At 40.5% G+C, this 13,567-nt stretch overlaps 1 protein-coding gene across 1 annotated transcript in view; it reads left to right on the top strand.

The window, feature by feature from the left end:
• LOC132404061 (sodium/potassium/calcium exchanger 4-like) overlaps positions 1-12,698 on the top strand; it is a 146,789-nt gene extending 134,091 nt beyond the window's left edge. Inside the window, exon 15 of the mRNA XM_059988058.1 lies at positions 5,336-12,698. Coding sequence (XP_059844041.1) covers positions 5,336-5,488 — 153 coding nt within the window. The 3' untranslated portion in view covers positions 5,489-12,698. The remainder of the gene's footprint in view (positions 1-5,335) is intronic.
• Positions 12,699-13,567: the final 869 nt, after the last annotated feature.

A 13,567-nucleotide genomic window follows, 5' to 3' on the forward strand; every position in this document is an offset into this window, starting at 1 on the left:
CTTCAGCATTTTAAGGAACTCTCACCATGCCGACTGCTGAACATCTGGTTGCAAAGCTGCCTGAAGTTGATAGAGAACACGGGAGAGGGAGCCATGCTAATCTTCAATTAGTGTAGCCATTCCCCATCCTCATATAAATTGTCAGTCTGCCTTGTGCCACAAATGGCCCTTTGCCAGTGCAAAATGCTCGATTCAGCTCTGAAGGGCCCAGAGGTTTCAGCAGGCACTTCTGTTGTGAAATGTGTAAAACGACTGGAATAGTGCCTGAGAAAACAGGGGTGGAGATTTCCATTAGACTGAGCATTAAAGTGCCTTGGTGAAACCGCACCTGGAGTATCGTGCACCTGTCACAGGATGCAGCTACCCTAAGGGAAATGGAACAAAGATATATCAGATGTTCAGCAGCTGTCATGCTCAAGACATCAATATCATATACACAATCTTTAAGCAATGTCTCATTGCCATACTGCAGCATAGCAGTCTGCATTAAACTACTACAGCACAAGCTGTAAGATCAGGGCCCAGTTCCCGCCACTGCCTATAAAGAGATTGTATGTACTCCCGCAACCACATGGTTTTACTCTGAGTGCGCCAGTTACCTCCCACATTGCAAAGATTAGAGTTAGTAAATTGTGGGCATGGTCTGTGGGTGCCAGAAATGTGCAGGCATTTGTAGACTGCCCCTGGCATAATTCTCGCTAATTTGATTTGATGCCAACAACACGCTTCACTGTATGTTTCGGTGTAGAAGTGACAAATAAAGCTAGTCTTTTACCTTTAGAGTAGAGTTGGGAAGGTGACAGTTACTTCTTTGGCAGTTTGAACGGGGCACGACTGCACAAGCACGTGGAGGTCGACCAGCGGGAAGAGTTTAAAAGAAAGACAGATTTACAGAGCAGGCTTCTGAGGAGCAGGCGACAGAGGAGTGGGAGACAGATTAGGAAGGCTTTGGCTCAACGGGGCTTCGGCGATAAAGGGTCGAGGCGAGGTAGGTTATCTGTTTAAAATAAAGACAGAGAGTATGTGTATGAGGCCAGTTTTCTGTGCTCCGTGTCAAATGTGGGAAGTTCTGGAGTCTCCCGAACAACCACATCTGCACCAGGTGCGTCAGGCTGCAGCTCCTTAGAGACTGCGTTAGGGAACTGGAGATGCAGCTCGATGATGTTCATCTGGTCAGGAAGAGTGAGGAGGTGATAGAGGGGAACTATAGGCAGGTAGTCACCAACAGGATACAGAGAAGTGGATAACAGTCAGGAGAGGGAAGGGCAAGAGTCAGGTATTAGAGAGTACCCCAGTGGCTGTGCCCCTTAACAATAAGTATTCCTGCTTGAGTACTGTTGGGTGGGGTGGGGGGGGAACGGCCTACCTGGGAGAAGCAACAGTGGCCGTGCCTTTGGCACAGAGTTTGGCCCTGTGGCTCAGAAGGTTAGGGAAAGGAAGAGGATGGCAGCCGTGATTGGGGACTCTGTAGTTAGGGGTCAGAAAGGCGATTCTGTGGATGCAGGAAAGAAACACGGATGGTAGTTTGCCTCCCAGGTGCCAGGGTCTGGGATGTTTCTTATCGCGTCCACAATATCTTGAAGTGGGAAGGAGAACAACCAGAGGTCATGGTACATATTGCTACCAACGACATAGGCAGGAAAAGGGAGGAGGTCCTGAAAAAAGACTACAGGGAGTTAGGAAGGAAGTTGAGAAACAGGACCGCAAAGGTAGTAATCTTGGGATTGCTGCCTGTGCCACATGACTGAGTATAGGAATAGAGTGAGGTGGAGGATAAATGCGTGGCTGAGGGATTGGAGCAGAGGGCAGGGATTCAAATTTCTGGATCATTGAGAACTCTTTTGGGGCAGGTGTGACCTGTACAAAAAGGACGGGTTGCACTTGAATCCCAGGGGGACCAATATCCTGGTGGGGAGGTTTGCTGAAGCTATTGGGGAGAGTTTAAACTAGAATTGCTGGGGGGTGGGAACTGAACTGGAGAGACAGAGGAAAGGGAGGTTGGCTCACAAATAGAGAAAGCTTGGAGACAGTGCGAAAGAGAGGATAGACAGGTGATAGAGAAGGGACACGCTCAGACCGATTGTTTGAGATGTGTCTATTTTAATGCGAGGAGTATCATGAATAAAGTGGATGAGCTTAGAGCATGGATCTGCATTTGGAACTGTGATGTTGTGGCCATTACAGAGACTTGGAGGGCTCAGGGCCAGGAATAGTTACTTCAAGTGCCAGGCTTTAGATGTTTCAGAAAGGATAGGGAAGGAGGGAAAAGAGGTGGGGGTGTGGACTGCTGATCAGGGATAGAGTCACGGCTGTAGAAAAGGAGGAAGTCATGGAGGGATTGTCTACAGAGTCTCTATGGGTTGAAGTTAAAAATAGGAAGAGGTCAATAACTCTACTGGGTGTTTTTAATAGACCACCCAATAGTAACAGGGACATCAAGGAGCAGATACGGAGACAGATTCTGGAAAGGAGTAATAATAACAGGGTTGTTGTGGTGGGAGATTTTAATTTCCTAAATATTGATTGACATCTCCCTAGATGGTGTGGAGTTTGTTAGGTGTGTTCAGGAAGGTTTCCCGACACAATATGTAGATAAGCCTACAAGAGGAGAGGCTGTACTTGATCTGGTATTGGGAAATGAACCTGGTCAGGAGTCAGATCTCTCAGTGGGAGAGCATTTTGAAGCTAGTGATCACAATTCTGTCTCCTTTACTGTAGCACTGGAGAGGGATAGGAACAGACAAGTTAGGGAAACGTTTAATTGGAGTAAGGGGATCTATGAGGCTATCAGGCAGGAACTTGGAAGCATAAATTGGAAATAGATGTTCTCAGGGAAACATACCAAAGAAATGTGGCAAATGTTCAGGGGATATTTGCGTGGGGTTCTGAGTAGGTACATTCCAATGAGGCATAGAAAGTATGGTAGGGTACAAGATCTGTGGTGCACAAAGGCTGTTGTAAATCTAGTCAAGAAGAAAAGAAGAGCATATGAAAGGTGAAAAAAAAGGTAATGATATGAATCTAGAAGATTATGAGGCTAGCAGGAAGGAGCTTAAGAAGGAAATTAGGAGAGCCAGAAGGGGCCATGAGAAGGCCTTGGTGGACAGGATTAATGAAAACCCCAAGGCATTCTACAAGTATGTGAAGAGCAAGAGGATAAGACATGAGAGAATAGGACCAATCAAGTGTGACAATGGAAAAGTGTGTATGGAACCGGAGGAGATAGTGGAGGTACTTAATGAATACTTTGCTTCAGTATTCACTATGGCAAAGGATCTTGGCAATTATAGGGTTGACTTACAGTGGACTGAAAAGCTTGAGAATGTAGATATTAAGAAAGGGGATGTGCTGGAGCTTTTGGAAAGCATCAAATTGGATAAGTTGCCAGGACCAGATGAGGTGTGCCCCAGGTTACTGTGGGAGATGAGGGAGGAGATTGCTGAGCCTCTGACGATAACCTTTGCATCATCAATGGGGACAGGAAAGGCTCCGGAGGATTGGAGGGTTGTGGATGTTATTCCTTTATTCAAGAAAGGGAGTAGAGATAGTCCAGGAAATTATAGACCAGTGAGTCTTACCTCAGTGGTTGGTAAGTTGATGGAGAAGATCCTGAGAGGCAGGATTTATGAACATTTGGAGAGGCATAATATGATTAGGAATAGTCAGCATGGCTTTGTCAAAGGCAGGTCGTGCCTTATGAGCCTGATTGATTTTTTTGAGGATGTGACTAAACACATTGATGAAGGAAGAGCAGTAGATGTAATGTATATGGATTTCAGCAAGGCATTTGACAAGGTACCCCATGCAAGGTTTATTGAGAAAGTAAGGAGGCATGGGATCCAAGGGGACATTGCTTTGTGGATCCAGAACTGGCTTGCCCACAGAAGGCAAAGAGTGGGTCATATTCTGCATGGAGGTCAGTGACCAGTGGTGTGCCTCAGGGATCTGTTCTGGGACCCCTACTTCTTGAGATTTTTATAAATGACCTGGATGAGGAAGTGGAGAGGTGGGTTAGTAAATTTGCTGATGACACAAAGTTTGGGGGTGTTGTGGATAGTATGGAGGGTTGTCAGAGAGACATTGATCGGATGCAAAACTGGGCTGAGAAGTTGCAGATGGAGTTCAACGCAGATAAGTGTGAGGTGGTACATTTTGGTAGGTCAAATATGATGGCAGAATATAGTATTAATGGTAAGACTGTTGGCAGTGTGGAGGATCAGAGGGATCTTGGGGTCCGAGTTCATTGGACACTCAAAGCTGCTGCTCAGGTTAACTCTGTGGTTAAGAAGGCATACGGTGCATTGGCCTTCATCAACTGTGGGATTGAGTTTAAGAGCTGAGAGGTACAGTTGCAGCTACATAGGTTCCTGGTCAGACCCCACTTGGAGTATTGTGCTCAATTCTGGTTGCCTCACTAGAGGAAGGAAGTGGAAACGATAGAAAGGGTGCAGAGGAGATTTACAAGGATGTTGCCTGGATTGGCGAGCATGCCTTATGAGAATAGGTTGAGTGAACTTGGCCTTTTCTCCTTGGAGTGATGGAGGATGAGAGGTGACCTGATAGAGGTGTATAAGCTGATGAGAGGTATTGATCGTGTGGATAGTTAGGGGCTTTTTCCCAGGGCTGAAATAGCTAGCACTAGATGGCACAGTTTTAAGGTGCTTGGAAGTAGGTACAGAGGAGATGTCAGGGGTAAGTTTTTTATGCAGAGAGTGGTGAGTGCGTGGAATGGGCTGCCGACAGTAGTGGTGGAGGCGGATGCAATAGGGTCTTTTAAGAGACTCCTGGATAGCTACATGGACCTTAGAAAAATAGAGGGCTATGTGTACAGCCTAGGTAGTTCTGAGGTAGCGACATGTTAGGCTTAGCTTTGTGGGCCGAAGGGCCTGTATTGTGCTGTTTGTTTTCTATGTTCCTATGCTTATTTTTACTGCTTGTTCCTGCTTCCTGTCATTTTGTCAGATCTTAACAAAAATCATGGACTCCAATTTATGCCTAAATGTGCAGTGCGTGATGTCATTAGCTGAGGTGAATTGCCCGAGCCAGCTTCCCAGTGGGCACAATTTCAACAGAACTCATTACTAAATGTTCAATGCTGGGTAGAATTACATCTCTGAAGCATTTGGAAAATGGAAAATAGATAATAGATGCACTTTACATTCCTTCATTGCATTCTGCTTTGTTTTTTTTTATTTTAACTCTAATTCCGTAAAGACTACATGTATTGAGTTAGAAGATATTGTTTGTTTCCTAATCTTCAAAGCTACCGGCTATCGGTATATAAGGAGGCTGTATTTAATTCTGCTGTAGTAACTGCAGGTGTTTGTGATTCCAGGTGGCTGGTATCCACGTGAATGGATGGAAATTGGATAAAAAGCTCGGTATTTATGTGCTGGTCCTCTATGTTATTTTCTTGTGTTTCTCAATCATGATTGAGTTCAATGTATTTACGTTTGTCAACTTGCCAATGTGCCAAGCCAACATTTAAGCATGTCTAAGCGTGAATGGATACCATCAAGAAAAAGAACCTTCTTAAGCTGCTATTGTATCTTTCTTTGATTTATAAAGAATGTTTTCTTTTGGCTATTTTGAAAGTTAAAGCAGCCTTTCACACAGAGCCAAAACTATTATTTGAAAAGAAGACTGCTGACTGATTGGTGTACACTGAAGTCAAATAAGGAGCTCTCACTCCCTCCTATGGAGTTTTTAAGAATTACGCCTGTGGTTTAGCAATTTGTCTCCACATCTGGATTTCCTGTTTGTTTTCCAGCCTCCTGCTTGTTCATATGAGCACAAAATTACAATGTGTTCAACAGCACGAGTGCTGCAGATCAATTTTTTATTTCACAGGACTTCACCACACATATTATGTGTGGGAAGCAATTTGTTAAGCAGTCTTTCCTGACCTAATTGTCAGTAGGGACCACAATACATGTTTAAGCCTGTCTTTGTTTTTGTTCAGAAACATAAAGAGTATATATTGGAATTGTGTGGACTTGAACAAGATCATTTGTATATTTGGTGAATGTAGCTTAAATAATGAAGGAAAATGCTAAACTTGTACATTTTAATAGGAAAGTATATATGCCGACTTTAAGTTTGAATTTTGATTCATAGTATTTTGATACTATGTTAATATATAAATATATACACCTATATAGAGAGCATACTGAAGATAGAGTTCTTTTATGAAAACTGAACATTGTAACATTTTTAATTCATTTGTTCCTGCTGTGATAAACATGAATGAGCTCACTCTTCAACTGAATTATATGGTGCAATATGGTTCCATCAACATTTTATGATATTCTTGGCAATATAAATATTACTGTATATGCCATCATGACTGCACATAATGTGAACACATGGAACAGAAGCCTCTAGGTAGGGACTTATTGATTTTTTTTACTGTCTTGGAAAATTGAAGAAAAGGGATGCAAGCCCTTTAGTTTATATATTTTCTCATTTAATGGTTGCTTTCTGCATGAAAGGAAAAGGGCAAAGAGCAAATTGATTTTTCTTCCAAATCCAATAGAAGCCATACAACTAGATATGGTATGTCAATATCTTAAAAAATGCCTATTATTAATTGATCCTATATTTACAGTTTTAATATGAAACTAAGAACAGTTTTTAAAGCTACTTTTTGACTATAAATCATCATTTGGCTTTTGGTGAGTTTCAAATTAAACAGAAAGCCAATTCTAGAAAATGATGAAATGGGCATATGAATTTAAATATATACGTAGACATAATTGTTATACTGGCAACATCTTTAAAAATGCCTATTGATCTTATATTTCAATTTTAATGTAAAATTGACAATGATTTTTGGAACTATTTTAACTGCAAATCATCACTTGACTTTTAGCAAGCTACAAATTAAACAAAAAGCCAGTTCTGGAAGTGGTGAAATGACCGTATAAATTTTAAATATATATGTAGATATAATTGTTCTACTGTAAAGCACATATTACATGATAGAAATATCTAGAATTAAACCTGCCTGTCAATGAGTGTGTTATTACTCAGCTGCTTAGCATCCTATTTACAGTGATAGGGCACGTGAGTCTTTGAAGCAAACTATCACATTTTGAACAACTGTGATCAGTTTGCATTGCAACTCCCTCGTAGTGTCTGCAAATGCACAATAATTACCGTGTGTAAAGAATCCTGGTGCGCCTTTTCATACTGCCATTTTATATTTTAATGTGAACACAGTCCATCTTATTGGTATTGTGGCAATAAAATGGATAAGCTGAAAGCTGAATGATAGGACATTGAAAAGTCAGTTACTTTTTTTTGACTTTGCAGGTTATTGATTTAAGTATTTATGGTCTTGCCTGCTGGACGAATTTAGAGGATTGATAAAATCCAATTGGTCCTCTAGGTGCTAGTGTTATAAACTAGCATTTTACTTCAAATAAGTCTACAAAATATAGATAATCAAAGCCATTCTCACACATCCCAATACTTTCACAGGATTCAACAGCCCATATTGTAATGTAAACCTGTAGGAATGATTTACTGATTGACTTGTGATAATCACAGCTCCATATAACTCTTGAAGGTCCGCCTTTGAAATATATTCTTGAGTTAGACAACCAGTTGTTTCACTGGTGTTGGAGGAGTGGGGGAGAGGGGGAATGAGTGTCTCTTTCTGATTGTGTAGATGTCCTGTTATGGCTGACTAAAGTTAGCTGAGGGGAAATGACAGTACAAAGCCACAACACGAGCTATTGCCAAGGGAGAAAATGTCAGGAAGGGGATCTGTGCTCACTTTGTAAAAATGCTGGCCATGATTCACTAAAGTTCCCAGCCACTGGTGTGATTTATTTTTAAAAAAGGGGAACAACTCAATCCATAGCTTGTGATATTACCAGTAAATAAATGCTTATTGGGCTGGGAACCACTGACCTGACGGCATTGTCTCGTTTGGTCAGTGTTTCATGAAGGGCAGTATGATGGAATGGGGTTTATTGGGAATGGCCTCATGATTGCCCTTGAGGTGATTGTCTAATCATGACAATAGCAGTGGAGTGATCAGTCCTGCCCTCTTCCCACTGTGAGTGAGATGAAGGCACAGATTTATAAAGTGCCTTTCGCATCTTTCTCAGAGCATCCCAAAGCTCTTTATGGCCAATAAAACACCTGCAAAGAGTGATCATTGTTGTAATGTAGGAAAAGTGGCAAATAATTTATGCACAGAAAGCTCCCTCAAATAGCTATCCAACAGTGACCATATATTCTGCTTTATAGAAGGAGACCAAGTGATAAATCAGATCAGCAGAAAATCTCTGTACAATGCACGGGGCCTTTTACATCCATCTAATAGTGCAAAGTTTTACTTGTTTTCCTCTCAGAACTGTGTTGGTGCATTAAACTTGATCTTTATGCTCATGAGACACACCCAAAATCTTCCCAGAAGATTTAGCCCCAAGCTGGGATTGCCTCTCAGTTGGATCATGTCTGATCCTCTTTTCTGTTTCAAACGTCCTTAGCTGTTCAGAAGCTTGTTGATCTCAGCCTTAAATATGTTCAACTATTAAACATTCACAGTCTTCTCATTTCAAAGATATAGTATAACATTTTGAGTAATTTTATTTCCATCTGATTTATTGCATAATACCCCCTGAACAAAGCTCTCGCAAACATTAACACTGTCAGCACTTCTCAATCATGCTCCCTCGGTGCTCTTCACTCCAGTGAGTTTATTCCAATTTTATTTTGGGAGTGCCCCACCTCCCCAGTGTTACAACACCACCAAGCCAAGTGTGCCCCTCCTTAGATGTGGAGATGGAGGTTTGAAAGCAAGGATGCCGGCAACCAAACCACAGCTGTCTTTAAATTCATCTCTGAGTTACTCCTATGGTCATTGCAGTCAAAGATGGGAATTGTATATGTGCAGCAGTCTCAGAAAGGAGAGAATGGAGATTAAAGTTACAAGAACCAATAGCACAAATTACTGCCACCTAACTATCTCCTCACTCATCCCCTCCTGTTCAGGTTCTGTTCTGGGCAGGGCAAGTTGATGAGAAAGAGAAAGGAAATGAACGGATAACCTTGTCTCAGAGGCAACCCCGCTTCATAATTTATAGATCCACAAACAAGTCACACTCCTTCATTTGCAACACATGAGACACTGAAGGAACTCAGCAGGCCCACCAGCATCTCGTGCATCTGAAGACGCTCGTGTCCACTTCGTTTCCTGGCTCATCCAAATCTAGGGAACTAAGGATTTAATTCAGGGTGAATCGTAATTATTAATCTGAGTTTGCTGCCCTTAAGGAATTAGCAATCAATTGTTCGTGGCAGCTGGCAAACATCAGTGATCTGGTTTGATTTTCTCAACAGCAGGCAAGTCCTTGAAAACTAGCAAGGAATTGAATGCAGAGAGACGAAGCTGAGAATGAGCAGGGTAGGGTTAGGGTGAGATGGCAGAAACCAGCAAGTGACAATTTACCTTTGTGTGAAGATTGCTGGTAGTCTTTCTCTGTTTTGCTTTTTAGCAATTCAAATTACCTGATCTCACTTCCAAACTAACATCATTTTGTGGATGACTGTTGAAATAAGTGACAAATTTTGGGGATAAAAGGAATGAAAAGGTTGAAATCTTATATTTTCATGGAACCTACAAAATAAATGATATTTTTTCCATAAATTAACTTCCAAAGTTATATTAGGTATTTGAGCATTCTCAACAATGTAAAGTTTATAACTAAAGGAGAATGATAATTAAGGATGCGCTGTAAAAGGAAAGATAATTGTTGAAATTGCATTGGGAGTGGGAAGGAAAAAAAGCTATTTTTCTGTCTGAATTCTATTGATATTTCAATTAAATGCTGTAAAAGAGAGTTTATTAAGAGATTGTTATATAAAGAGTGGGTATTTTATTAGATGTTTTTAATACATTTGTGTATTCTGTATTGCTGCTAAAGTTTCCAAAACCAGAGTTATCCAAGTGTATGTTATGATGTATTGCAGAAAAAAACATGTGATGTCAACTTGTGTCTCCCAACAGATGTCGAACTACTGAGTGTCTCTGGAATGGGGCTTCCCAACCTGGGGCCCATGGACCCCTTGCTTATTGGTATTGGTCCTTGGCATTAAAAAAGTTTGGGAACCCCTGCTCTAGACTCTTTTGTGTTTGCCTCAGATTTTAGCTTCTTCACTACTGAGTCTTCCTTAGATCAACCTCTTCTGCTGTGTTCCATGTACAAGCTGTTCCATTCTGGTGGTATTATGAAAATACTGGCCGTATAACTAGAAATGATCCAAATTCAATAAAATTGCTTCTCAATTCAAATTAGTAGGCAAGTTTATATATCCTTTTCAAGGAGACAGAGGATGTCATTTTTATAATTATACCAGTACTCGTTACATGCAAGTACCCTGACTGCAACAGTTATCTTGCACAAACTGTTGATGTTGCTACTACGCTCAACATCTGGTATCATACCTTAAAAAGTTAGGTCAGCAGATTCCCCTGCCATCTATAGGTCAGGCAGTGGCCAAAAGCACAGAATTGTGCAAATGACCTGTCCATCAAAGTGAATCAAATCCCAGGTGACCGCTAAACTTAGACCCACACCCTCCCCATCAAATCTGTCAACCTTGTGCTTCACAGTGAGCTGAGAATGAGATAATACTCTCAGCTTCAGTAAAACGATTCTGTTGTAATTGTATGGACAGTTGGCATTTAGAGTGATCTAAGTAATATCTCAGATGAGTGCGATGAATTACCCTCTGCATTCTATAAACATTTAAACTCTTCAGCGTACATTGAATGAGACCAGAAACCCAATCGGCATGTTTGTGTGGAAGGGAGGTGCACGACATCTGATGTACTATCCTTTTTCTTTAGCCTAAATTAAAATCATTTGTAGCAGGTTGGAGCCAATTTGATGTTGGAAGACTGACAATGAAAGTGTGCATGATAAAAGAAATATTACTGAACTGAGCTAAAGTGTGTGTGTGTCTTATATATTTCCTTTTGAGGTATTTTTAATGGGTTAAGGGTTACATAGGAATGAATGTTCATGGCTTTTAGATTCTGTTTTCAAAGTTAAATATGGAATATTTCTATAAAGTTAAAAAAATTAACCTCAGTCATTAAATAAAACATGTCAATAATGTTATTATATCAGAGCCTGTGATCAGTTTCCTGTTTTGGATTTGTACTGTTGTTAAGGCTGTCCTATAGAATCCTTATAACTTGGTACAGACCTTTATTTGAATTTTTGGTGGTGACTGTAAATGACAGTTACTAGGGAAATTGTTTCCAGATAGGTTTTCAGCACTAGAATAATATTGAATACTTGTCTCAGCAATATTTTTAATTGATAAACAACAGAATTGGGGAAAAAAAATAAGCTTGCATCTCCGTAGCAAGAACCGATGGCCACTTGTGAAACCACACCTCATAGGTACGATATGGTGAACGAGATGCATAGTACCTTCCTTTTCACTTGTGTTCCTCACAATAAAGACTTTGACAAATATTTTCTTTTTAAGATTAAAGCCCATTTGGAGTCTACACTATTTGTGTGAGATCAATTATTAGCAAACATTTCTTTGGAAAACAGAATTCTATTGAATAAAACATTGCCAGTGTAGCCTCTAGTTGTCAACTTCAGTTTGACACAGTTGGCCATGTTTTTTATAAACTCTGCAATGGTTGGCAGTGGCTCTACCCCAGGCTCTGGGTTTGCACTTCAGCTGATATCCTGGAGTAGTTCTGAAGAAATGCTATATGATCAGCTTCTGGATTAGGTTTCCTGGTCCTGCCTCTGGTTTCATTGGATCCCTCAATCTAACGAACAAGTGGAAGTATTTTAGGGCATTTCTATCTTATAGTTGCTCAGTTTCTCTCTATTTGCACCACTGATGCAGTATTCCAGGTTACAGGATCAGGAATATCTATCATTCCAATGTAAGAAACTTCCTGCCAGCTTATATTGTAAACCATCCCTTAACATCAGGAGTGGAAGAGGAAGAAGATATCCTGGTCAACGTTCTCCCTTAACCATTACAAATTCACTGATCCTTTATTTCCCTACCTGCTCGTACGATCTTGCAGTGTGGTGCATTTTACTTCAGAACAGTAATGATTGTATTTTGAAAGTAACTTATTTGATGAGGTACTATACAAATGCTGGCCTGTACTCAGTTCTGCTATATTTATATTTCACTCAAGAACCAATTTGTATTGGTTCAAAATGAATAGACTAGCATAGGCCTAGTTGTGGGATAGGAACACAGTGCATTGATCTCCATAGCGACCATGAGACTTCATTGGACCCAAGTACGATTTATCCCAAGCAATTAAGTACAATTTCAATACAGTTTCAATTTCTAAGTTAATCTATATATTCTCTTAGAAAAATGGCAATATCTTGTGTAAATTGTAAAAGTCATGCAATAAATATTTATTCAAATGCATATCTAGAAAAATTGTAGGATGAATGTGACCTAATGCACTGTGAATGGCACTTGATGTGGATTTATGTGTATAAACTGAGGTTATATAATGTAAAAATTAAATTAATTGAATGTATTATCATCCCATGACTGATGGGTAGGACAGAATGTCTGCACATTATGTTGTATCCAGAGCAATCTACAGAAGATATCTTATCAAGCAAATATTGATACAATCCTTAAAAATGTTTGACATGTAATGCGATGTGCATCTTTAAATAAACACTATTAATACAATCCTGTGTCAGAGCAGTGCACTGTTTCTGCCTCTGAATGAAAGGCTGTGAAGAAAATAATTTGAATCAAAGTTCAAAGTACGTTTATTGTTAATGTATACTATGTATAACCTTGAGATTTGTGAATGGTGCATCATCTCAAAGAGTGCTTGTCATGGGTTTGACTCATGATTCTATCGTCATCCATATCCTAATTTTGGTTTAGAGGCACCAAGGCAATGATAAATATAGGCTTGTCTTCCCACTCTATCAGTGCTGACTATCAAACAGCCGTTTGCACAGATCCTAATTTACTCTCCCCTCATATTCATCACAATTCCCCGATTCTACAGCAAACAAGGCACAATTTATGGTAACTAACTAATCTCCCAACCTGCATGTCTTTAGGAGAAAACTCACACGGTCGCAAAGAGAACTGGCAAACTTCTCCCAGGCAGCAGGATTGAGCCTGGGGCTGTGAGGCAGCAACTGCACTCGCTGTGCAATTGTGCTGGCACAGACCCAAAGAAAGAACAGATTGCTAAAATCCAAAATGGGATAGAGTAAGCAATGAATACACCAGACGGACATTTGGGACCGATCCTCCCCAACCACCCCCCTTCCTATGGCCTCGGTAGGAGGAATTTTGGAGAGAATGAGAATACATAATGTTTCAGAACAAAATGGTCTGCTTTGTTTGTCTCTTTAGCAATATTCTCCACGAGACATAGAAGTAGAATTGGGTCATTCAACCCATCAAGTCTGCTCTGCCATTCCATCATGGCTGATTTATTATCCCTCTCAATCCTATTCCCGTACCTTCTCCATGTAACCCTTGACATCTTTACTAACCGAGAACCTATTAAATTCTA

Source organism: Hypanus sabinus, chromosome 2, assembly GCF_030144855.1.
Source record: "Hypanus sabinus isolate sHypSab1 chromosome 2, sHypSab1.hap1, whole genome shotgun sequence".
NCBI classification, from domain to species: domain Eukaryota; kingdom Metazoa; phylum Chordata; class Chondrichthyes; order Myliobatiformes; family Dasyatidae; genus Hypanus; species Hypanus sabinus.